Raw genomic sequence first — 23,731 nt, 5'->3', positions numbered from 1 at the left:
AATTTCATATTCCTGTGTACCACAAGAGGGAGCCAAAGAGCCACCGGTGACACTAACTTCCGTGGAACGGAATAATTCAGGTTGATCACAAAATAGAATGACATCCATTGAAACGAAAGGCTGTAGAAAAGTGTTGAAAATTTCAGAGAGACTGTTCGACATTTTCTCAAAACAGATTTTATTTCAGAAAGAAATAAAAAAAAATGCTGACATTTGAAAACAAGTCTGTACCGACATATGATTAAGAAATACTAACGATGGTTGTCCTATTAAAAAAAACAACAAACATAAAATATGTAGGTGAGTGCTGAAGAAGCCTGGGAAACTAAATAACGCCAGTTAATAACTGTTAAATTTTCTACTGCAGTGATTCCCAACCACTGTGCTGCGGCACACTCGTGTGCTTTGAGAGATCAGTAGGTGTGCCGCGGACACCCAATGTAACTTAATTGGTCTGAAAAAAATATTGTTTATATCTTGCAAATAATTCTTCTTTGTTTGTCAACGCGTGGCAGGCAGAACAATTAAATACTTGTCGCTAGGTGGAAAACTAAAAAAAAGAATCAGAGTGTCTCTCTTCAATTCCTGTGAGTACATCAGCATTGTCTTCAACTCAACAGGCTGAGATTTTAGTAAACTGTGAGTGTATTTAAACTAGGATTACATTTTATTACAGATTTATTACCAAATCTACTTTTTGTCAGATTAGTGTTTGGTGGTGTTCCGTGGGGTTTTTCTAATGAAGAATATGTGCTTCGGCACAAAAACCATTGGTTCTACTCAACTGTTACTGGAGTACACACACACACACACACTAATAACTAACACCACTAAATCATATAGCTGGTTTTGAGTCTGCAGTTGTTATTTGGCACTGGCAGTAAGGTCACGATGACAGATGATGACATTAAAAACAAACACAACACAGAACATGAAAATAACTCCAGACTGATCCTACTGACCAGTCGTTCTTTGAGTGTTAGCTTCACTTATTACTCTCCACATTTAGCTAACAATACCCCTCCAGAAAAATTGGACACAATACTGCAATGTGTTTAACAGTAAAACCTTTAACTGTCTTTTGAAAATGTCCACTAAAGCAGACGGACATGAAAACCATTTAAAGTTTAAGGTGATGGCTTTATGACCAAGTGAACAACATGATAAAAGAAATGAAACTCAAAATGCGGCCGGCTTCATGTAAACATGTCAGTTATCTACTAACGCAGTGTTTCCCAAACTGTTTTTTCTGGGGACCCATATTTTAAAAGTCATAAACCTTCACGACCCAAGTCAATAAGACATTATTCGTAAACTCCTGGGAAACATGATGTGAGACGACCCAAAAAGAAATCTCTTGTGACACACCCGAGGGTCGTGAACCAGTCTTTGGGAAACAATAGTCTAATGGAGTTCTGGAAAAACACGTTAATGAACTAAACCAAATAAAAACCAACTTCTTTACAAGCGGGTGAATATTTTTACTGACTTATTAATATGTTTTAATATTAATATTTAATTATTGCAGAGAAGCACATTTTGAGTTTTGGAAGACATTTATTGTTATTTTTTTTATTTTACTGTATTCCACGGCTCAGATATTGAAGCTAGTTTTTTTTTTTTTTTACTAAAAATATTTAACAAATAGTTTTCAGAATTTATTTTTTAAAGCAGCCCTGGTGCTGCACATCTATCAACGATTAAGACATGTTCATATAACTCTTTCATAAAATAGGTTTCTTTCTTCTCTACTGAAGATATGCCACTAATGCCACCTATTTGTTCCCGAAGCTTGAATCAGAATGTTGTGAATTAGTGTTTTTGTTTGTTTGTTGTTGTGAGATAAGCAAAGGTTATTGTGCTCATAAACAGCTGATGGACAGATGTTCGAAAAAAAAAAAAAAAAAAAGGAAAAAGAAAATGTCGGTTGCCAGAGGAAGAAGGAGTGGTGATGTAGTCCTGCTCTGGTCTGCAGCGAGTTGGCAGGTAGCTGTCACACAAAGGATGACCCCTCAGTGTGTGTGCGTGTGTGTGTGTGTGTGTGTAGGCAGTGTGGTGTTTTTGTTTCTCTCCCTTTGACCCTTTCACTCGTCTGGTTTCATCTTCATCTGTGCCTGCATCTGAGCGATCATCTCCTGCATACGTCTCAACTACAGAGAGGGAGGTGGAGGGAGAGAAAGAGAGAGAGAGAACGAGAGAGAAAGAGAGAGACAGAGAGAAAGAGAGGGAGAGGCAGAGAAACAGCAGAGGTCAGTTTGTGACTGTAAAACAGAGGAAAACAGTAGTTATTTTAAGTCATTATATATTAACAGTAAATAGAGAACTTGACAAATAGTATTAATGTTTATGTCGGTTCCCCTTGAAGGGCCGGTTGTAAATGGAAGACTGTACAGCTTTAACCACTCCAAGACATATTGATTCTGCATTATATATATATAATTCTATAATTATATAATTATATATAATTATAATTATATAATTATATATATGTTTCTGCAATTGATCATTATTATGTCAAGTTACAAATATTGTCCCTTGCTGTGTAATAAAAAACATTTAATTTATCAGGTTAGGAAACTCTACTGCATGGACTCTATTAAATGCTTTTTATCCACACAAAATGACCTGGCGGGCCGCATTTGGCCCCTGGGCCTTGACTTTGACACATGCTCTAAATAAATGACTATGAATGTCATATATTTGCTGAAACTGAACTGCTGAAAAAAACAAGATGCCACAGATTTAATATCTACTGCCTCCCAGTGGCCTGGTCCAAATAGTGTCTGACAGTAATGTATAGTGATGCTTTTGTGGTTGTTCTTTGAAAAAAATAAATAAAATGATATTAATGAATTTGCATTTTCCTAATTTCTACAATAGAAAAGAAGAGTTTCCAAGAAAGTTTCCATTTGAATATGTGAGCAGAGGGACAATATAAAAAACATTAGCCTCAATTTTAAATTAAAAAAAATTAAAATTTAAAATAAATTTAAATTTAAAAAATAAATTTAAATTTTTCAAATTATTCTATGAATACAGCAAAAACCAGTATAATTTATCTCGAAACTAAAGGAAATCAAATTCTGCTCTCTGCAGATTTAGGTGTGGAGTTTCTCTTCTTCCTAAAGGTCATTCCCACCATAAAAACCAGACCAGGACATTTAGGGCAGGAAGCGATGGCATATCCTGGCAGGGTTGACTGTTTACAAACACCACTCCCCGCCCTTCACGACCCCAGCATTCAGACAAACAGGACAATCAAGAGCATTCAGGAAACTGGTTATTGCCTGGTGACGTGCAGACTACGTGAAGAAAACAATGCACGTGTGAGACAGCAGGTGGCAATAAATGAGACTTTAAAGTTCACAAAAAAAAATGATGAAAACAGCAAAGAATAGAGACAGGAAAATACTAAATACTTGTGGCAAGCATTTCAATGAATATACAGCTGGATTCAGCTGTGTGCCCCCTCCCAGCCTTGCACCCAGGGGGGCCTGCTCCCCATTTTGGGAACCACTGATGTAGATGATGGTGATCAAATTAATTCTGTCTTATAAAAAAACATTAAATTTTGTCAAATGTTTTCACTTTTTTAAAATGTTAAAATCAGGTCATGTATCTGTGCTGAAGTAAACAGAGATTTGTGTTACAGTATATCAATAATAACGACACGCAGTACACGCAGTGTAGACTGAAAGAGGATTGTGTCAATTTTTACCTCTAACTCTTTCTGCAGCAGAATCTGGTCTTTGTCCAACACCTCTTCATCCGCAGCCCTAAAGGGACAAACACAACGTTCATTCTCTGCAGTAGAACTCAGTCTTTATACTAATTATGATATAAATACTCGGCCTGACGGCGGTGTAGTATTTGTTGGTCCCACTTCATAAAGGTGTGTCTCTCACCTGCCCGCTCTCTTCAGCCTCTCTGAGCGGAAGTTCTCATAGTGCAGATCCTGAGTTACTTCCTGTAGATCTTGCATGTGGGTCCTGCAACAGAGAGGTGCAGTAATTTATACACACACTAGAAGGCAGCAGAGATCCGTTCCTACGGCAGGTGTTTTACAGTCTGTTTCCATGAGGAGAAAAGGGGGTTTTGTGAATATTTTTAAAAAGATTCCGGAGTGATTGTCAGGAGTTTTACTGTCAAACTCACACAAGCATGGTGCGTAGTTTGAGGAAGTCGTTGTGTTCGGGGTTCTCCACCTCAACAACACCCCAGGGGTAAAGACGACCACGGATCTTCTTCCCCTTCACCTCGATCAGCTGGTTGGAGCCAATCACAGCGAAGGGAATACTCGCCTACGACAGTCACGTAGACATCAGTGAAACAAGTGTCATACAGGGAAAAAAAAAAAATGGAAACATCGATAGAACCCAGAACTTATGGTGTCTCCCCACAGTCTGACCTTCAGGACCCTGGTCTGCTCCTTGAACTCCTCGTCTTCGTCAGAGTCGGCATCAGGGAGCTGATAGATTCTGATGCCCTGCTCAGCGATCTCATCCAAAATCTGAGGAGAAAACACAGGGAAGAAACACAGACTGGTAAAGCGACTGTGTCAAGAATCGACTGTTCTTAACTTGCCAAGCGAACACAGGTCCAGACTGACCATGTGTAGGTCAGAGATGATCTGGAAACATCTAGACCTGCGGTGACAAATTATCTGGCTTAAGAACTACATTTAAACTAATGAAGTCAAAATGATCTTCCTCTTTAAAATAGGTAACATATATAATAATCTAGGCCCTTTGGCCCAGAGGCATTGTCTCTGTCATTGGTGTGGAACCCCAGGGTTCACCTCCTGGGCAAGATCGAATCCCAGTCAGGGCGGTTGGTACCTTCCAGTGGACTCACCACCTGCAGGAAGATTCAGGGGGGTTTGTACAGTGCAATGTGATTTGGGTGGCGGTCATGGAGACTGCTGCCCCCGCCACCCGGTAATGGATAACCGGATGAAAATGGATGGATGGATGGATGGATGGATATAATTATTTATAGAAACTGAATATACTACATATAAGTAATACTGAGGTGTACTGTACTCCATGAACCTTTAAGAAATGGTCACATCTTGTATATATGTATGAATATATATATATATATATATATATATATATATATATATTACAGGAGTCTCCAGCACAACCGTTATATGCCCCAGTGGCCTAACGGATAGGGCATTGGCCTCCTAAGCCAGGGATTGTGGGTTCGAGTCCCACCTGGGGTGATGTTAAGTATAAACCCTGGTGTCACAGATTGTTATTTGATTTATTTTCCTAACAGGACTAGCAGAATACTTCTGTGTGTTCAAAGTACGAGTTACAAGAGTTCAACTGGTTAATACATTTCTTGGTCCTACAGAAAGAAAGTGAATTATTCGTCATTGTCACACTGCACACACTGCAGTGTTAGCAGGGGTTAAGTCAGAAACCTGGCATCACTGGTGAAATGTTTGTATTTGTTAATCACTATAAACCCTCACATCAACAGAATTACAGAAAGTAGCCCTATCCTAAAAAAACTAATGGCAGGGTGCGAGGGAATGTTGCGGCAACACATTTCATTAAAACACCCCCATTGAACAGCAGGGGGGGTGGGGTGAAAAGAGTAGACAGGTGAAAAATAATGATGTGTGTGTTCTTAAGGGAGTCCAAAACAGAGATCTCTCCCCTCCTGACTCACGTAGCGACCGGTGAAGAAACAAGTTAAAACAAAGACACCCCCCACACCCATCACCTCCCCTACCATCCTCTCACATCAACAGATGTCCGTATTTGTTATTCTACACATCAAAGCTGCATTTTTCTTTTGTTTGACCTACGAGTGGACTTTTTTAAAACCACAATGTGAACTTATGTAATACAGCCAAAAAAATGTCCGGTGTTGTTTCCCTGACTTTTGGGTCTCTTTCATGTACTGCAGGCTATGAAAGGACAGTGTTGAGTCAGCCAGGAGCCTAGGAAGTGAGCGCAGGTTTTCCTACAGGGAGCAGCTCCTGTTATGGCTCCGGCTTGTTTTCTCAGTGAGTTCTGTGTGAAGTGTGTGTGTGAGATAGTGTGTGTGGGGGGGGACTTAGGTATTGTTGTGGCATGCATCTAAAAACAAACAGTCCGTGCGGGATCCAGAGGAGATTGTGACACGGGAGCACACGGTCTTTGTCGTTCCGAACACAGGCAGCATTTACAGAAAGTTCTAACGTGGTCACTGGATAAACATCGGCCCGGATGAGGCCGAGCTCAGACATCTGTGGGATGCTGACAATATGTAATGACACAAACTGAATAAAGAGGTCAGATAATGAAGTTGTGTCACATCTGTGTGGGTGATGGTGCACACAGTGAGGACACAGAGCTAGAAAATGACCCTTTAATTAATTTATTTTTAAATCCAAACAGAAACAAATCTGTTTGGATTTGTCTTCAAACTGCCACAAACTACCACTGTATCACACTGAAGAACATGGCAATAAACTAAGGATAAAAAAAACAAGGAGACTTGTTGAGGTGTAAACACCTCATCTATTCACTGTGTTGTTAAACCTCAAAAGAAAAAAGAAAACGGAAAGAGTTTTCTTATAAAGGTAGCATGGGTATTCACGCTCAAATGCCTAGAAAACATATATTACACACATCCTGCATTTATTTAATATTTAAAATGTCAGCTTTTGATTTTGAAATTTACATTCAGTTTCATGCACCCCCTAGTGTCAGCTTGCACACATTACATCTTGGGGGCCCCCTGCTCTATCTTAATACTCAGGATCGGTATCGATCCGAAACTCATCAAAATTTTAGGCTCAAATATTTAAAAAACAACTCTAGCCCGTTGTTTCCCAAAGACTGGGTCGTGCCCCTTAGGTAGGTCGCAAGTGATTTTTTTTAGGGTCGTCTCGAATTATGTTTCCCAGGAGTTTATAAATAATGTCTATTGACTTCGGTCGTGAAGGTTTGTGACTTTTAAAATTTTTCCAGAAAAAAAGTTTGGGAAACACTGCTCTAGTCCGCTCAACTTAACTTTGTGCATCAGGCTGTAAACAAGGACAGTATCGCCTCAGCAACGACATGCCTGAGGAGGAAAGAAGGTAACACATTGATATTGGTAATGACATATACTTCAAGTTGCAGTATTGGTATCGGACATGCAAATGTTCCATCAAGACTGCCTTGATTGTAACAGAACAAATCTTTGTCCCCTGATGTTAAATTTCCTCCAAACTGTTGACATTGTTGACCTACTTCAGATAATCTACCTATGAGGACAGGGAGACACTGACGTGTGGTATGAAAAGAAACAACTCTGGCTGACTGGCCCACAGCTGGTTGTGGTGAAAGGCTGTTAATAAGGAGTATCTAGTCTCCATATCAGCATGTGAAGTATCAGGCCTGGTGCCAATACTCAGATTGTCATTGCTACACCTCTATAAAGTACTAATATCTGGTCATGGCACAAATGTGTGTCTGTGCGCCATCATCTGTTTCCAGACCGTAGTTAAGCCCACAGCTACAAAATGGCTGTTTACCTGAAATATTCTGCTCCACAACATGTGCTTAGCACAACCTAACACCTATAATCAAAACCTCTCCAGGATCATGGGAAGTCAAACTCACTGGCTGCTTCTAATCCCTGTTGTCTCCATCTGATTTACTGTACACACTATCAGCCTGGTTACACCAGCCTCCTCCTCCTCCCCCTTCACCTCCTCCTCTTCCCTCACCTCCTTCTCCTGTTTGTGTATTTTAGTTGGCACTGAGAGGTTGGCAGCGGGAACCATTTTGACTTTATGATTATCCTGTTGGGCTATTATACCCTCAGATCCTTCCATGTGTTGTTAGGGTTGGCCATGCAGGGACCAGTCAGTGCTGTGAGGGTGAGGGAGAAGGAATGGCACCCAAGACTCTGCCTCAGTATTAATTAATAAAAAAAAAAGAAAAGAATGCAATGATTTATCGCCTTAGGTTTCTGGCAGACATTTTTTATAAATGAAACTTATAGTATGAGAGAAGTATGGAACTGTTCCAGTATGTTGGACATTTATTGTGTTTGTGTGTGTGTGTGATGGTGTGTCTGTGTGTGTGTGTGTGTGAGATAACACTGGTCATAAAGTCTGAGTTATTCCAGTCCGGTAACAGAATTAACTTGGAACTGCAGGTGGATCATACCAAGGCACTCATTCCAGCGTAAAGTCCAGCTCCTTCACTTCTAGGAATAGAAGTGATAAATATAGTGTAGCGGTCAGGCATTGTGCAAATATAGCATACCTGTGGGTCAACACACAGATACAACAATACTGTACATGATGAGGTCAACTGGACAAGACCCAGTAGTTTTTTTTCTTCTGCAGAAGCACAGCAGCTCAAACCAAAACCTCAAATGATAACGTGGCGGCGAGGAAACCGTTCATTATGTGGATCAACAGTTTCTTCACATCCACCTGAGGAGAACAATATTATCGCACATTTGTTCCTTCTCACAAACAAGTCTGAGACAAATCAAGCTGACATAAACACACTCTAAAGAGCCGGAGGATTAATTCTCGACAAACAACAGAGTAAAGACTCAAAAAGACTTGAGCTGGGTGAACCACTGCAGTGTTGTCAAGTTTCTGTCGTGCGATATTTGAGGACAGAGTTGACCAAAACCTAAACAGCAGAGGGGAACAATACTTGGAAGTAGAAACGTGTACTAGTGCAGTCAAAGGAAATCGGCAGTGCTGAGAGTGAAAAAAAAAAAACAAAAAAAAAAAAAACAAAAAAAAAAACGTGCAACACAACAATCAGTTGTGCTTCTTGCCACTAATTAGTCCTGATTAAGAAAAACCCAGATCAGAGGACACAGATGGAGCGGGGCAACCGCACTCTGACATCACTTAACCTTAAAACTGCCCGGCAGCCTCTGAAGAGTGGCCAGGAAAATTCATTCATCTGTCCATCAGCTTTAATCATTAGGTGTTAAAAAAACAAAACTGTACTGTACTATCATCATAGTACACAAAGAATACACTACAGGGAAAGGTGGCTACAATGGATACTGATATGACCAAAGAAATTAGTGATAGGAGAATACAATATGCATATATCACACAAATATATATATATATATATATATATATACTTACATATATATAATGGAGCTTTTATACACACTGACTTTGAGATTTTGCTGAGTTTATCAAGAGGAAGAAAGAATAGTCCAAAAACCAGGTCAATACTGGACCCAATATTTGACTTAGTCCAACACAGGTTTATATCAGTCAATGCCAACGTCAATGTTTTTGACTCCCTTATGTCTTAAATGAAGAATTTCTACCTTTGTGTCCTTTGACATTCTGTTAATGATCTTCTACTGGAAAACAAGCAGTGTACTGAGTACTGCAGGTTCATGAACAGAAACTGTTAAAATTGATGACATCAGAAATTGGACACAGCAGTACATATGTACATCTGCTGATGTTTGGTCTGCCATTCCATTGCTTTCTTTTTAAAAAAGAAAATGTAGTTTGGAATTTATAGTGAAGCATCCATCAGTTTTATCAGCTCCAGCTGTCCAGCCATTAAACACAAGTTAAATTCAGGAATCAACAAGCCAAATTACATGGAAGTAAAGAAATGCAGTAATAAATAAAATGTCGTCGTAAATCTTAAGGTAAAAGTGCAAAGAGTCCAAAAACGTTAGCGTGTCAAGTATTATTAGTGGAGGTTATTTCCTCATCTAGCTGTAGTACCAGACCCATCCATGTTAGAACGGATCAGATCTTGGTCAGACCTTCACATCTGCCAACAGTTACAGCCATTACATAGGTCATAGGGCTGTAGCTCAGTGATTAAGAATTTCAGAAGAAATTTGTGCTTTTTGCCAGCCTTAAGGACACATCAGCGAATACTTTTCGTTTTCCAGGAAACGCCTTTGAACGCACCACCACACTGAATGAGTATAGGAGTCTCAACAATACCTGATCTCAGGGGGTCTGAGAGATTTAGACCCCCTACTGGGCTGCAACACAAACACAGACAGTTTCACATAGACTCTCAGTGCAGCCGACTGCTGCCTGACTGTGTGAACTTCTATAATCTGGCGTCAGGAACTCTGTAGCTCTAACAGTCCAGTGGGTCACCGGAAGCTGGAAGACGGGCTCGGATAAAAAGTCACACAAAGGTTTGAAAAATATCTTTCAAATATTACATCACAAAGCAAGGGTCACCAACTATATTTGTTGAAGGGCCAAAAGGTTTCAGGGAGTTTGGGGAGGGCAATGACATAAGAATCATATCTTTTTCTAACATTATTATTTTATGTTGATTTGGAATCCGCTGGCCGGAAGGGACAGTACAGTGGGCCAGACGCAGGACAGTACAGTGGGTCAGACGCAGCCCACGGGCCGCCAATGATTACTGTGTATATATATATATATATATAGTATAAGGTTACATATTTGAGTGAATTTATCCATCCATTCAGTTTTTAATTTTACCTTCTTCCTTATACATTTTGTATTTTAAGTTTAAATTATATATAAATATTATATATATTTATGGTTTTATATTTTTACCCAATCCAACCAGTGTTGTAAAGGTTTAACTGTAGAAACAACACCACTGTATCCAGGTGTATGTACAGCACAACAGTCCATGATGGTAAAGTTTGAACAGAAACAGCTGGACTGGCATAAGAGAAGAACACAGACAAATTATTTCAACCACGTCAAATAAAGGCCACATTTAAGCATTGACACACACACACCCACCCACACACACATATTAACACATGCACACACACACACACACATAGTCCTGGCCAAGAACGACAACAGTTACGACCACCCATCTCTTTTTCTGATTAAAGTGTAGTGTCGAAAAAAAGAAAGAAAAAAAAACCTGTGCTATTCCAGTAATCTTGTATTTAAGCAAGATTAAGCCGGGGACACTGTAAGTTTAACATTTCCACCACACACTGTGGTAATCACAAGGGTCTGAACAGTAAGACCCCCACATCAGAATGTGGCTCATTAGTGGGAATGTCCAGAAACAATGCTGCAGGTTTGGCTTTTACACAAGCAGCCTGTTGTTTTTCACGGAGACGTCGGACTCTTGGCTTTCCCAATTTGACAGCCTATGATTGTGTGTAAGCACCTCGTTCCACCAGGAGGGGGGAAAGGAGTCATATTTATTGTTTTAAAATCTGTCCGGAGCAGGAGCATGCCCCTGGCAGAACGACTGTAAGAGGGCAGAAAAATAAATAAATCCGCGTGTTTGAAACACTGGCAGGAAAAGCACGAGCTGACCTGGGACTAATACACTTACGCACTGGCACACAAGGAAACGGGAAACATTAAGTCATCGTGACTAGAGCTCGTCTCGTGGGGCACCACTGTTGACAATATACAAAGAAATATTACTGGAGTCGAATATCAACAACCCCCATCATATACCACTAATCACTGGACTGTGTGCAGAACAATCTTTCTTGCGAGACCTAGAGAATTCCACTTAGGATTCCCTCTTGCATTAGAAGGCGCATACATCCCCCCCTTGAATTAAAGCTGGTGACTTGAGCAGCTGTTTTCAGCAGCCCAGTTTATTCATGTGTCTCAGCTGGGTTGTAGACTGGTGTTCACATAGTGGGAATAAGGTGGAGCAGCTGAGGGAGATAACGGCCAATCGGACAATGAGGGGAAAATGCGACGGTGCCACTCCCAGGGGTGAATTACGGCAGCTTGAGGGACAAATACAGGGTTGTGTAAAGAGGAAGGAGAGCCAATGTGGACTTGTGGGCAACAGGAGAGGAAAGCAGAGGAGCTGTGAAGGATGAGGAAACCTTGACAAGATGTGGGAGAAGAGAGAGCGAGGGAGAGAACACAAAAGGAAGTGTAGGAAGAAAAGGGAGCACTAACTATTGTCTGCCGTCTGCAGACTGGGGCGAGAACACAGGAAGGGCCTGGTTCTCTGGAACCTCTGTGACCTCTGGCTTCAGAATCAGACAAGAGAGACCCCCCAAGTCACAAAGACTGGGGTCGAGGCCTGGGGCAAAAACTGGCTCGTGTTTGACTTTTTTTTTTATGATAATGGATTTGGCCCAGCTGGTCATGCTACTGCAATACTGTTGATGTTGGTCTGAGGGACTGTGGGTCCTTAACTTTTTCTAATGTAATGTATGAAGTATAAAGATGACACCAAATTACACAAAGGTTGTTTACCTTGTTTCTTTGAACCACAGGAACACAACAGTGAGCGTCACCTTTCTCTGGGTGTGTGAGGAGTTAGTGCTTTTTAAAGAAACAATCCATGACAGCAACTGTGTTTACCACACGCAGTACTTATTCATCACCAAAAGAATGAAATATTCCCCTCTATCTAAAGCCACCACATATTTACTAACATTTGATTGGCTGATAAAAAAGACAATTTTAATAGTGTAGTCAAGTCTGGACTGGCTACAGGACATGAAACGTCAGCTCTGTTCAAACAGAAAACAACAAGTAGAGCAATTTAAGGGCAAATCCTCACACAGGATATGACTGCAGGGACCCAGACTGAGAGGATCAGCAACTCAATATACCCTCCTCAGGGAAAACTTATGAGCCAGCCACCACAGAGGCCCCGCGAAGAAAACTGGTATTAAAGAAAATTAAAAAAGAAAGAAGATAGAGAGAGGTAGAGGAACAAAGTCAGACGTGGTCGAGTGAAGCAGTGCCAGTAACTGAAAATTGACGATGATGATGAGTGTTCACTTTGTATACGAGTCTAAAATGTACAGGACAGAGGGGCTCCATATCATCTACGGAACACTTCTGGCACAATGCAGGAAACTTTTATTATTTTTTCACAACACATTTCCCCTAGAACAAATGAGAGAAAACACAGGACGAGGCTGAAGAGGTGGACGTCCTCATTTACTGAGAGATGAATGGCTTTAGAACGGTGAGAAAGTACTTTTGAAAAAAGAGAAACTAATAAATACTATAGGAGAAACACGGAGGGACAATAAATCATTCTCCAGCACTCGCCTCTGTGGCATGTTCTTGGCAGCTGCTGCGCTGACCTTAACGCAGGGCCTGGTGTAACAGTACAGTTTCACGAAGGCTGTAAAACAAGAATTAGACATGTACACCCGACAAGCACTTCAGTTAATCTGATCAATCCATGAAAACACTCAGTTATCCTTGGAGACACTTAAAAAGATGGATGTGTGTGCCAATGATATCGCATAATAAAATAAAAAGAATTACTGTGACACTCCAGAGAAGAAAAGGAAAACTTCATGTCGATCCTTAATTCATATATTATATAGCAATGCTATAAAAGCTGAGGACATTATTTAAGTATGAAAATTACACAGTGTATTTTAGTCGACTAAATCAAATTTAAATTTGTTTGTTAAATTATTTACTAAAATTATTAAATATTGTGTTGCCTAAAATGCAATTAAAATTCAAACAGTCCTATTGACAGAATTAGGACAAAGACACAGAAGTTCAAATCTAGTCAAAACACTAAGACAAACAAAACTGGCTGCAAAACAAGTACTCAGACAGGAGATACAAATAACAACTAACTGAAACCTTGTTTAACCTGCTGGATTAACCAACTCATTACATTTTCTTATTAACTTTTTCCATCTAATAAAAATAACATGTGCCGATCTAAAACAAAAACAGCCACGGACGGCATCATTAGATGACACAGTGGCCAAAGATTTTACTAATTTCTGGGATTGAGATGAGGATAAAAGTTGTTTATGCAGAAAATGTGCCTGAGCAGTGATAGCAGGAATACCAGGATGTCCTCTGGCAAACAACGTTTTAAATACAGAACAGTTTACCTCTGTGCATTTCCTGACAATAATGATTTATACACAAATGTTTACAGGCAAACTGAATTCAAACAGGTAATAAAACATTTACTCTTCTAAAATTCATGAAGTGAAGACTAAAATAATTGTGTCATGTTAGACTAACGCCAGCACAGATTCAGTCTCTCCTTCCATGTGCTGTATGCTTTGGGGTAATCAACTGCTAATTACTCCTCAGTATTCAGTGGGAAATGTCTGTTAAGGGTACACTTAGCCGAGTGTGATGTGAACAAACCATGGCATAGATAGTACTGTGTACAATTCAGGTCAGATCAGAGTGATACTGCTGCAGCATTTCCTACTCCACTACTACTGGCTGTATTTTGTATTATGTCCTGCATTGAACAGATAGAAAATCAAAACAAGACCAAAATTAAACAAGACCTTTGCCAATACTTTAATCAAGACAGCTGACCTCGATACACTGCCCGCTGCAGTAAAAGGCCAGGGGTTTTCTATAGTTTGGGGAGTTGGTCAGCACAGGCAGGAAATGTGGGTTTTGTTCATTTAAAGTACCAGAGGAGCACTCAGAAGGTTTGAGGAAGGTCAAAACACAAAGCAACACTACAGAGCACAATCACACGGTAGGTCAGTGTAGTAAGAGGAATGTCACCTTTGATGCTGGAGAAACTTGTGCCCTGGATGAAACACACATTCATCTTATTTTGTGTCTTTGATTCTGAGGCAAATGTCACATCCTGTTTTTAGGAACTACGAAAGGGAAAATGTGTGGCATTAAAAAAAATAACGTGGTTTGTGATTTTTCCTGAGGAGGTATATTAACCAATGAAACATTCTGGTTTTACAAAAAAAAACCCAAAAAAAACAACACACAGTTGGACTTTGGACAGAAAACCAGCCTGTAGCCTGCCAGACCACCAGCTCTGAGAGCTGAATGAGAGGTAGATGGGAGGTCTAAGAGGGCAGTGAAAGTGGACAGAATGACTTTCAAGAAAGAAAAAAAAAAAAAAACACAGAGTACAATGAGATAAAAAGGTACAGCTGAGCTCGGACCCCACACGACTTCAATGTTTCAGAACCAGAACCGAATGAACAACAACAGTGTAAACTGCGTTCACACTCTGTTACTGTACTGCCATGTTAGCTTATATTTCTGTAATATTTAGTTTCTATGCACTTTGGAAAAAAAAATTGTTAAATGTCATTGTTGTTGTATAGTATCTGCATTTAGACATGTATATTGAAATATATAAACATATTTTATAAATATATTTATAAATATATTTTTTCTAAAAATATATATTTTTTTTTTTAAATGTTACTTTTATTGATCTTACTGATCCAAATTCAACTAGTACAAGAAAAGTATTGACTTTTTTATTGCAAAATAATTTTAATAAAACTTGAATAAAGTTGTAAGATTTAACTTGGTTCATTTTAACTTGTAACTGATTATGTATGTTGTAGCTTGGTTGTTAACCCTCCTCTTGTAAGTTGCTAAAATGTTAATGTAATGTACATTTCAGCAATGGTTTAGTTGTAATTGCAATATCTACGAGAACTAAGAGTTTTTGCCAAACTCTCTTCAATGATCTCCTAGCTTCAAAAATGAAATTAAAATTATTACAATTTTAAATAAACAGCCATAGGGATTTATCATAGGGATATTAGATGATATAAAAAAAGATACAAATATTAAGATTTAAAATTTCCACTTTACCATACTCCACTTTTAATAATAAACAGAAAGCCAGCAAATCACTAAATTGGAAAAACAACTGCGTGCCTTAAATATGGTTTTACAATGACTTTCTGGGCTGCTTGAGTTCAACTTCAAATACTGTTTCACTCCCTTTCATAAATCGAGCGGGTGGAGGTTGGAAAACCCTGGCTCATCTGTGTGAGAGGTTGATTAGGTGAACGTGCGGCTGGGAGGAGACTGCGTGTTTGTGTGTTAATCTGTCCTCAGCCCCGTGGACAGCAGGAAGCTGAGGAGCATGCAGGCAGACACTAGGGTCAGCCCGAACAGGAAGTAGCTGGGGTGAGTCAAGTAGAGATGAGATGAGTCTCCTCTATGTTACATACAAGATCTCTTTCATGCTCGTACTGTACTCCTACTGTTTTCTCTTTTATATTGTTCCACCCTGAACAAACTGCTCATATCATCAAAAACTCAAGAATGTGGCGTCACTGTGGTGACACAGGAACAGAGACGTGTGCTTTATCACACACACTGGCAGGTGGTCCTGCTGCTATTTTTCCGTTTGGTATTTTGTCAAACACTTTCAATAAATGTACAATATAAACCAGGAGATGAGAGAAATAACAGGTATTATAGCAACTACAGATGCTGTAAGCCGACAACAAAAGACACCTGTAGACGTGTAGTGTTATATCAAACTCACCCTTCTCTTCAGGCGGTCTCTCTCCCTCAGTGTCAGCGTGTCAGCTTTGGCAATGACTGGGACAATGTTGACTTTGCTGTGAATGGCCTTCATGAACTCCACATCCAGAGGCTTAAGACTGGCAAAAACACCGAACCAGAATTAGTATATCCTGCATTCAAACATGCACACATCAAACCTCTCCTCTGAATCTGACCAAAGTGCCCAGCACTTTTCCCCGATTTTACAAGCCACAAGAGGAAATAACTTCATCATTTAAACACAACAACAAATTAGATAACAACAACAGGCTACAAAACTGAGCAGACGGGAGCAGCTTTACTGTAGAGATGCACTGAGGAACTGGCCGGAGCCGGTTTCAAGTCAGTAGTGCAACACTTCCAGTTACTTCCAAATAAGAGATACATCATGATAATCATAAGAAACATCCAAAATGACAGCATTTTAGATGTTATCAGTTTTTGGGAACAATGCATAAATACATTATATAGTTATACATACAGCTATTTCAATAGTAATCCTGTATCCCAAGTATTTTTTTTCCATTTACCCGTGTCCAAATGGTGATATGAAGTAGAAGCAACAATGCACCCTGTTGTCCACTATGTGTCTTCGGTTCAGCCCGCTCTCGTCGTGCAGGTACCGTTCAAACTGATTGTCAATGTACTGGATGATGGTCTTGAAGCTGACATGAGAGAGGGAGAAAAGGTATCAGAGGGAGTTTCAGATGAAACTGGAGAAAGGGAATTGTAGAGGTCAGAAAGAAAAGATAAGACACTGAGTGGTATCTTCTTTACGGAACGTAAACACACCAGTCCTGACTGTTGATGGCGTCACCATATCCTGGGGTGTCAACCACAGTGAGACGCAGCTTTACTCCTCTCTCCTCGATCTCCACAGTGGACGCTTCGATCTGCACCGTCCTCTCTATCTTCTCTGTGAAACAGGAGAGCAGAAATTACAATCATGAAACCGTTATTTGTGAGTTACAAAATTGCTGCGAGTTAAAATTGACTTAAGACTGGCACTTTCAGAGTCCAAACAAAGGAAGGGTTTTAATTCACGGCATACAAATATACAGTGATCAAAAGAACTTCAGTTCATGGACAGGTTTATGACTAATGATAACATAAAAGAGTGTTTCAGTTTCAGTCTGAGACTGATTTAAGGCTTGGAGGATCTTAATCTATGTCCAGGCATAAGAAAGGCAGTCACATTAGAGACTATGACATTCCCAACATTCCTCTTCAAGTACGGCACTGCTGGAGGTAGTGCAGCAGACATTTTTCCGTTATTACAGTGTGTATATTTGTGCATGTTCATTTGTGTGTGTATTGTGCAGGGGAGTATACCTGCAGCTCCAGGGATGTAGCGTTCAGGATAGAGATCAGTGAGAAACAGGCTGTTTATAAGTGTGGATTTGCCCAAACCAGACTCTCCTGAAAAAAAATAAATAAATAACGACATAAAACTAAAACTATTTTCTTTAAGGTAATTTTAACTCATATGTAAAATAAAATAAAAGTAAAGTAAAAACATAATAATTTCTCACCTACGACCATTAGGGTGAATTCAAAACCTTTTTTCACAGATTTTCTGTGTACTTGGTTTGGGAGGTTGGCAAAGCCGACATAACCCGTCGCATCTGGGAACTGTCAGACAAAAGCAAAAGAACAAATTAAGGTAAAAAATATTCAACAGGGAAGTGGAACACTTGATGGTGTTCATTGAGGAGAAATTCAGACTTTTACTCACCTTTCCCTTTTCTCCAGATTGAGACATTGCTGTTTAGTGGATATCGACCAAAGATTTCTGAGAAAAGAAAACAGACAATTATGAGGTAAATGAAATACCACTGAATATAAGTGACACAAATATTCTGGCCTATTAAATATTTAAAATAATGTAATAAACCAAAAACCAACTGCTGCAACAGGGTGTCTCAAGTATGTGGTTCCTCTGGGAATCAAACCCAGGACTTTATGCTCGCAGGGGTGCTAACCGCTGCACTATGAAACCACTAGAAAAAAAAAACTCCTTCGAGCCGGATTCGAACCAGCGACCTAAGGATGTCTTTGATGTTAAGCCTACAGTCCTCCACTCTACCAACTGAGCTATCGAAGGGTCACTCAGACTGGAGACATGAACAATCTGCAGTCTACTTTTCTTTCATTCTCCAACAGTGTGCGTAATTCAAAACAACTGTTTTTAAGCCTGTTGATAATACTGTTCTACTATAATATAAACCTGGAAGAAACAGTGGTTAAAACCTCTGACCAACAAGTTAGTTCCCATACTCCAAGGATACTGACATCACCGTCAAGTGTACCCAGAGCAGAAGCCCAAATCTATGATCCAGAGCAGACGACAGAGCCACAACTTTTCTTGATAAATCAGCCACATGGTGACAGAGCAGGAAGACCAGTCTCCATTTTATCAACAACACACTGGCCGGTGACAGGTTGAGTGTGATAAGCATTAGAAAGTGGCAGGCTGCAGCCCACTGCCAACCTGAGATGCACTCTGTTTACGTAATGCAAGGGTTGGGATTCTGGGAAAAAAAACAGAGTGTGGGAACCTGAAGTGACCCTTCTGATGTGGGCACCCTTGGAGGACCATTACATACTGTTAAATGCATTTGATGGCAGTCAAGGGGGCCCCCTGTATGTACATAAAAGACAACAAGGATCTCGCATGATGACAGGGTATTTTCATCAACCAGAGAGGAAACAATGGCTGTTTTCCCCTTTGGTTCCTGAAGCGTCTCCGACAAGGAGCAGTCCAGCTGGGAAGGAGGAAGAGCACGTGTCCGAGTTGACCCCCCGACCACATTGAGGACAGAACACATCTTTGCTAATGTGCAGAAGAAAGGGTACACTGTTGCTCAGTCATCGCAGGACATAATATAACAACAAATAGCCATTAATTCTTTTACTCCATGACTCACATCTCGGCCAAGTTAGTGTCGACAATTTACCTCATCTTCAATCTATGCAGTTGTAGATATGGGGGGAAGGTACGCACAGACACAGGGAAGACATAAAAACTTCAGCAACATTTCAAATTTTGGTCCACATTTAATAGTTGTGTAAATAATTCATATTAATGATAACAATTACTTAATCCCATTTTATGGTACTGAAAAACTTTTTTCTATGGTTAGAATTTCACTATAAAATTGATAAGATACTGTTCCAGAAGTGTATCTGTTTCTGTATTCAATAATTGACATTGGTTTTTAACTCCAGTAATGTGCAGTGTAAAGAATAATTACTTGGGCAACAACCCAACACAAACCTACTTTTTTTGACATTCATTTGTGATGAGAATAGTGAGAATGCATCCTCTCTTATGACCTATGAACAAGCAATAAAACAACCTTTCCTATTACACATTTTTCTACTTTACTATTATCCCACCAATTCTACACAAAAAATGCAGTTCTGCAGAATAAGCTACTATGTAACTGGAAATGTCCAGAGGTGGGGGAGGAGGGTTGATATTCTTAGACAATACTCTGATCATTTAAGAGTTAAACTGTTTCAGTAAACCAAAACATAGAAGTGTGGTGGTTGGGTAACCAACATTAACATTAAACCACAAACCAAACAAAGTTTTCATTGTTAATGAGCATCTAAGTTAATGTGGCAGCCAACAAACCTGTGTCAGACACACACACACACACACATTCACATCCCAGTATTTTTCTAACACCAGCTCTGTGGGAACCAGCAGGATATTAATTAAAATGTTCCAATATCACTAGTAATATCACAAAGATAACACTACAGTGCAGACAGGCAGGAGGTTAACTACAATAATACACTCTTTATAATGGCCATTTAACTGGCTGAGCTGTTAGTACACATACACTACCCCACCACCACCACCAGAAAAAAGAAGGTGGAAGGGGTAGGGGTTTTAGCCAAAAGGGAAAAATGCCAGCTTTGTAAGGCCAACGTTTTTGGCACATAATGCATTTACAGTTGTTGTTTCTGGCTGCAGTGGAGTAACAGCAGCAGCCCCTGCAGTAATAATCACCCCCTGAACAGCAGTTACACACTCAATTTCTATAGTGTAAGAACTTTATGTTTCTACAAAACAAATGACTAATATCATGGAGGTTTAAACTAAGAAAAAATAATGATGGAGATTTACAACTAGCTGATCAGAGCAACAATGATACCAGAACTACTCATTATGAGTGAGTATATCCCACATGTTTTTTATCAGCAGCCCCTTTTTAGACAGTACTATTATCAATGCCACCCACATCCACATTGTCAGAGCTAAAGCTAAAAATGTCACTTAACTTAATTTAAGACACTAATTCCTACAAAAGAGGAATAAGATTTTTTAAAAATCAGTGCAGTTTTCTTATAGTGGCACAAAACAAGTACTTAAATAATAATAAAAATGACTGGCTTTACTGTATCCACCCTGTAGCAGCCCTGTGGCCACGGTGGGACCCACCCAGGCTGGTATGAGTTATCTACACAGACACTCATAAGTTTCCCACAGAAACCAGAGAGATTTGTGAAGGTAAACACTAAATCTTAAATGTGCTTTTAAAAAAATACTAAACATTATGTCAATTTGAAGGACAAAATAAATATTTAATAAGTAAAATAAAAAATGCTTTTAACCAAGGTAAAAGGCGAAGGCCAGTTTAAATCAACAGACCAGACCGTTAATGACACTGGATACAGAACAGGAAATGACTGCATCGAAAAAACATTTAGCATCTAATTGCTGCTCTCGTTCATTTTTCTTGTACCACTTAATCCTGTTCATGGTCGTGGGGGAGCTGGAGTCAATCCCAGCAGCCCTCAGGTAAAAGCTGGAACAGTCGTCCAGTCCATCACAGCTCCACATGTGGAGACAAACAACCATTTACACTAACAGCGATCTGTATAGTCAAACTGGAGTGAACAATTAAATGAATCCTACATGTTTTGGAGTGGGGGGGTACCAAGAACCCCCCATGTGGGGAGAACATGCTCTATTCTCTATTATGCTTGAATGGCCTCAATATGTCAAGAGCGAATGAAACATGAATCATTTTGAAATTAATTGGAAAAAAATGGTGGGGATGGGGCATGACAAGGAAAGCAAATGATAATCACCATACTAATGATAAAGGTTTCAAGTAATATTTACATTGGATTGATATTTTAACATCTTAAATGGCCAATTGTAGTACAGAGTATCATCTTAGAATACTTCTAAGGTGATAAATGGGACTTTTTCCCCTTTTTTTGCAATTCCTACACAGCAAAATGAATGGGTTTTTGAATGCAACTTCAATATTTTGAAACACTGTATCACAATAATACAGGTTCACTACAGTTCTTCTAAGTGTATAAAGAGAACCTTTGATTATACAAAATCTGAGTACCTATTCACAATATGCATAATGGGAGGAAAAATCCTCTTGTAGTTTATAGTGTGAAACTGATGTGTTTGCATGACACTGTCACAGGAAAAGGCGAAAGATCAGGCAGCAGCTGTAACATCCAAAAGCAGCTGTCTCTCTAATATCAAATTGTCTTTGTCTAACTTGGAGAAAAAATAACATGTTTTTTAAGAAACTAGACATCTGTGGATCTATGATTACAACAGATTTAAAGCACCAAGGTTCCATGAGCATCAGCAGGAAGGGGAAGTCAAACGTCTCTGTTTTCACTGAGTCAAAAACACAAGCAAAGATGGATGATAATTCCTCAATGGTGGCTCTCTGCCACATCTTAGACAGAAACATTAACAAAATATGTCATTGTTTCCCACTGTTATTGTGAAGTTGTCTGAATACAAAATTTATTTTGCTCAAATGCCGAGTACAATCTCACAGCTTGTGAATATACTGAATGTACATTGTACTAATACACAATAGTATTTGCAGAAAATGTATGAGTATAGATGTTTCAAAAGAAATGTTCGAGTCCAGACTTTGTATGAAACTTATTCGACAGAGAGGCCCACTGAAATGAAGGACTTGTGAACAACGTGTCAAAAAAGAGTATACCATTATATATTCTGATGAGTGTATATAATGAACATTGACATTGACCGGCAACTTTAGCTGGCAACATGGCAGTCACGTCACCATTACCAAGCACCGATGGATAAACCAGCTGCCACAGAAGAATGACGTTCACTTATTTTATGTCATACCAATAACAAATTACCATGTTGTGTTTTTTTCTTTAAATTACATTATTACTAATTGGACTTAGAAAATGGAAATACATTTTCCATAACCTTCACAGTTTCAAAAGTGGAGGACTTCTGTGATTTTCTTCTTTCTTTTTTTTTTTTGTAGCTCTGAACAATTCCATACATGTAGAGGGGTAGCAAAATGTATTTTTTCATCCGTTATTTTTCATACATATTCAGCCCAATACATTTAGAAATAAAAATGTGATATATTTTTGACAACTTGAATGGATAGCCTATAGTGTCAGGGGGGAGATTTAAACGTGTGAGTGTGAAGGCCTTTGGGTCCGTATTAGTTGGATGTCCACCACACCCAGTCTGTTAGACACTGGCTGAAATCACCAAACAACAACTGACACAATAGCATAACGCTTTGTACGAACGCATTGTTTGAAAACGTTTGTTAATTTATTGCTCTGTCTTTCCGGACATGTTTAATAGACGATGTTTATCTGCAACGGACACGGCACTGAAACTTACATGCCAAACTTTAGCATGCAACAGTTGTTACGGCGGTTCGTGTTCTGTTGCCAGCTCGGTTTCAGCACACATTCTCCTCTTTCCTGCTCCCACAGAAATATTTAGCTAGATTTAAAAGTCGAACTCGAGCACAGTCTTACCTCCGCAGAACTCTGAAATGTCGGTATTCAACAGGAGATTTTTACTGTCGCCGCTGTCCCAGCCCAGGAAAGGAAACCCGGAAACCGTTCCCTGTCGTTCACCCTCGTACCTCCAGTTTTCTATTACTAACGCGCTGCGTCACTGCCGCCATGATGGATCAAAGACTGGAGGCCAGATACGTCAGAACGCACTGCTGTCAGAGCCAACATGGCTGCTGCAGTATTACAGTTTCTCAAATGGCCTGACTTTACCCGCCGACTTGACACTGTGCCAAATCATTAAATTTGAATGGGTTAGGAAGACAGCAATGACTCTTACTCACATATTCGACAACTTTTATTAGAGACAACTCTGCATTACCAGAGTTTGTACGAGACCTTAAGAATTCAACGCAGTCATTACATTACATTATAATTTTTTCTTCATTTTGTTTTCAGTTAGATATATAATATAATACTAAAATCCATTTTTTTCCTTTTTTCAGGGTCATACATTTGATGTGCTGCTTGGCTTTATGTGAATATGTCTAGGTATAGAATATGTCATAAGTACATGGTAAGTAAGTTTAATTTTTTATAAATCATTTATCAATAACATATTATTTTATATCCTTCAGGTGTAGATACAGGTGCATATTCTCACTATTTTTGTGTCCTTTTTTTGTCATTTCCTGCCAATAAACT

The 23,731-nt window shown here is 39.4% G+C and overlaps 1 protein-coding gene and 2 non-coding genes across 3 annotated transcripts; 1 reads left to right on the top strand and 2 right to left on the bottom strand.

The window, feature by feature from the left end:
- Positions 1 to 511: 511 nt before the first annotated feature.
- On the bottom strand, positions 512 to 23,202 carry zgc:63587 (septin-2). Its single transcript, XM_008336151.3, has 12 exons — positions 23,048 to 23,202; positions 17,967 to 18,023; positions 17,764 to 17,863; positions 17,564 to 17,650; positions 17,024 to 17,147; positions 16,762 to 16,896; positions 16,212 to 16,329; positions 4,409 to 4,510; positions 4,156 to 4,301; positions 3,906 to 3,989; positions 3,719 to 3,776; positions 512 to 2,150 (listed from the first exon to the last, which is right to left on the bottom strand). The coding sequence occupies exons 2-12, from the start codon at positions 17,991 to 17,993 to the stop codon at positions 2,085 to 2,087; spliced, it is 1,047 nt and encodes a 348-aa protein (XP_008334373.1). The 5' UTR covers positions 17,994 to 18,023; positions 23,048 to 23,202; the 3' UTR covers positions 512 to 2,084.
- On the top strand, positions 5,155 to 5,227 carry trnar-ccu (transfer RNA arginine (anticodon CCU)). The gene has a single exon. It is a non-coding gene; the product is annotated as a tRNA-Arg (tRNA).
- Positions 18,247 to 18,335, bottom strand: trnay-gua (transfer RNA tyrosine (anticodon GUA)). The gene is given in 2 exon segments: positions 18,247 to 18,282; positions 18,299 to 18,335. It is a non-coding gene; the product is annotated as a tRNA-Tyr (tRNA).
- Positions 23,203 to 23,731: the final 529 nt, after the last annotated feature.

This window comes from Cynoglossus semilaevis, chromosome Z (genome assembly GCF_000523025.1).
Source record: "Cynoglossus semilaevis isolate Cse_v1.0 chromosome Z, Cse_v1.0, whole genome shotgun sequence".
Taxonomy (NCBI): domain Eukaryota; kingdom Metazoa; phylum Chordata; class Actinopteri; order Pleuronectiformes; family Cynoglossidae; genus Cynoglossus; species Cynoglossus semilaevis.
Note: the sequence above shows the minus strand (reverse complement) of the source record. Positions and strands in the feature narration are given on the sequence as shown.

Coding starts and splice junctions, on each gene's coding strand:
- zgc:63587 (XM_008336151.3), bottom strand. CDS start 17,993: ATGTCTCAATCTGGAGAAAAGGGAAAG. Junction 17,651..17,763: donor ATTCACCCTAATGGTCGTAG/GTGAGAAATTAT, acceptor ATTTTTTTTCAG/GAGAGTCTGGTTTGGGCAAA. Junction 4,302..4,408: donor AGCAGACCAGGGTCCTGAAG/GTCAGACTGTGG, acceptor TGACTGTCGTAG/GCGAGTATTCCCTTCGCTGT.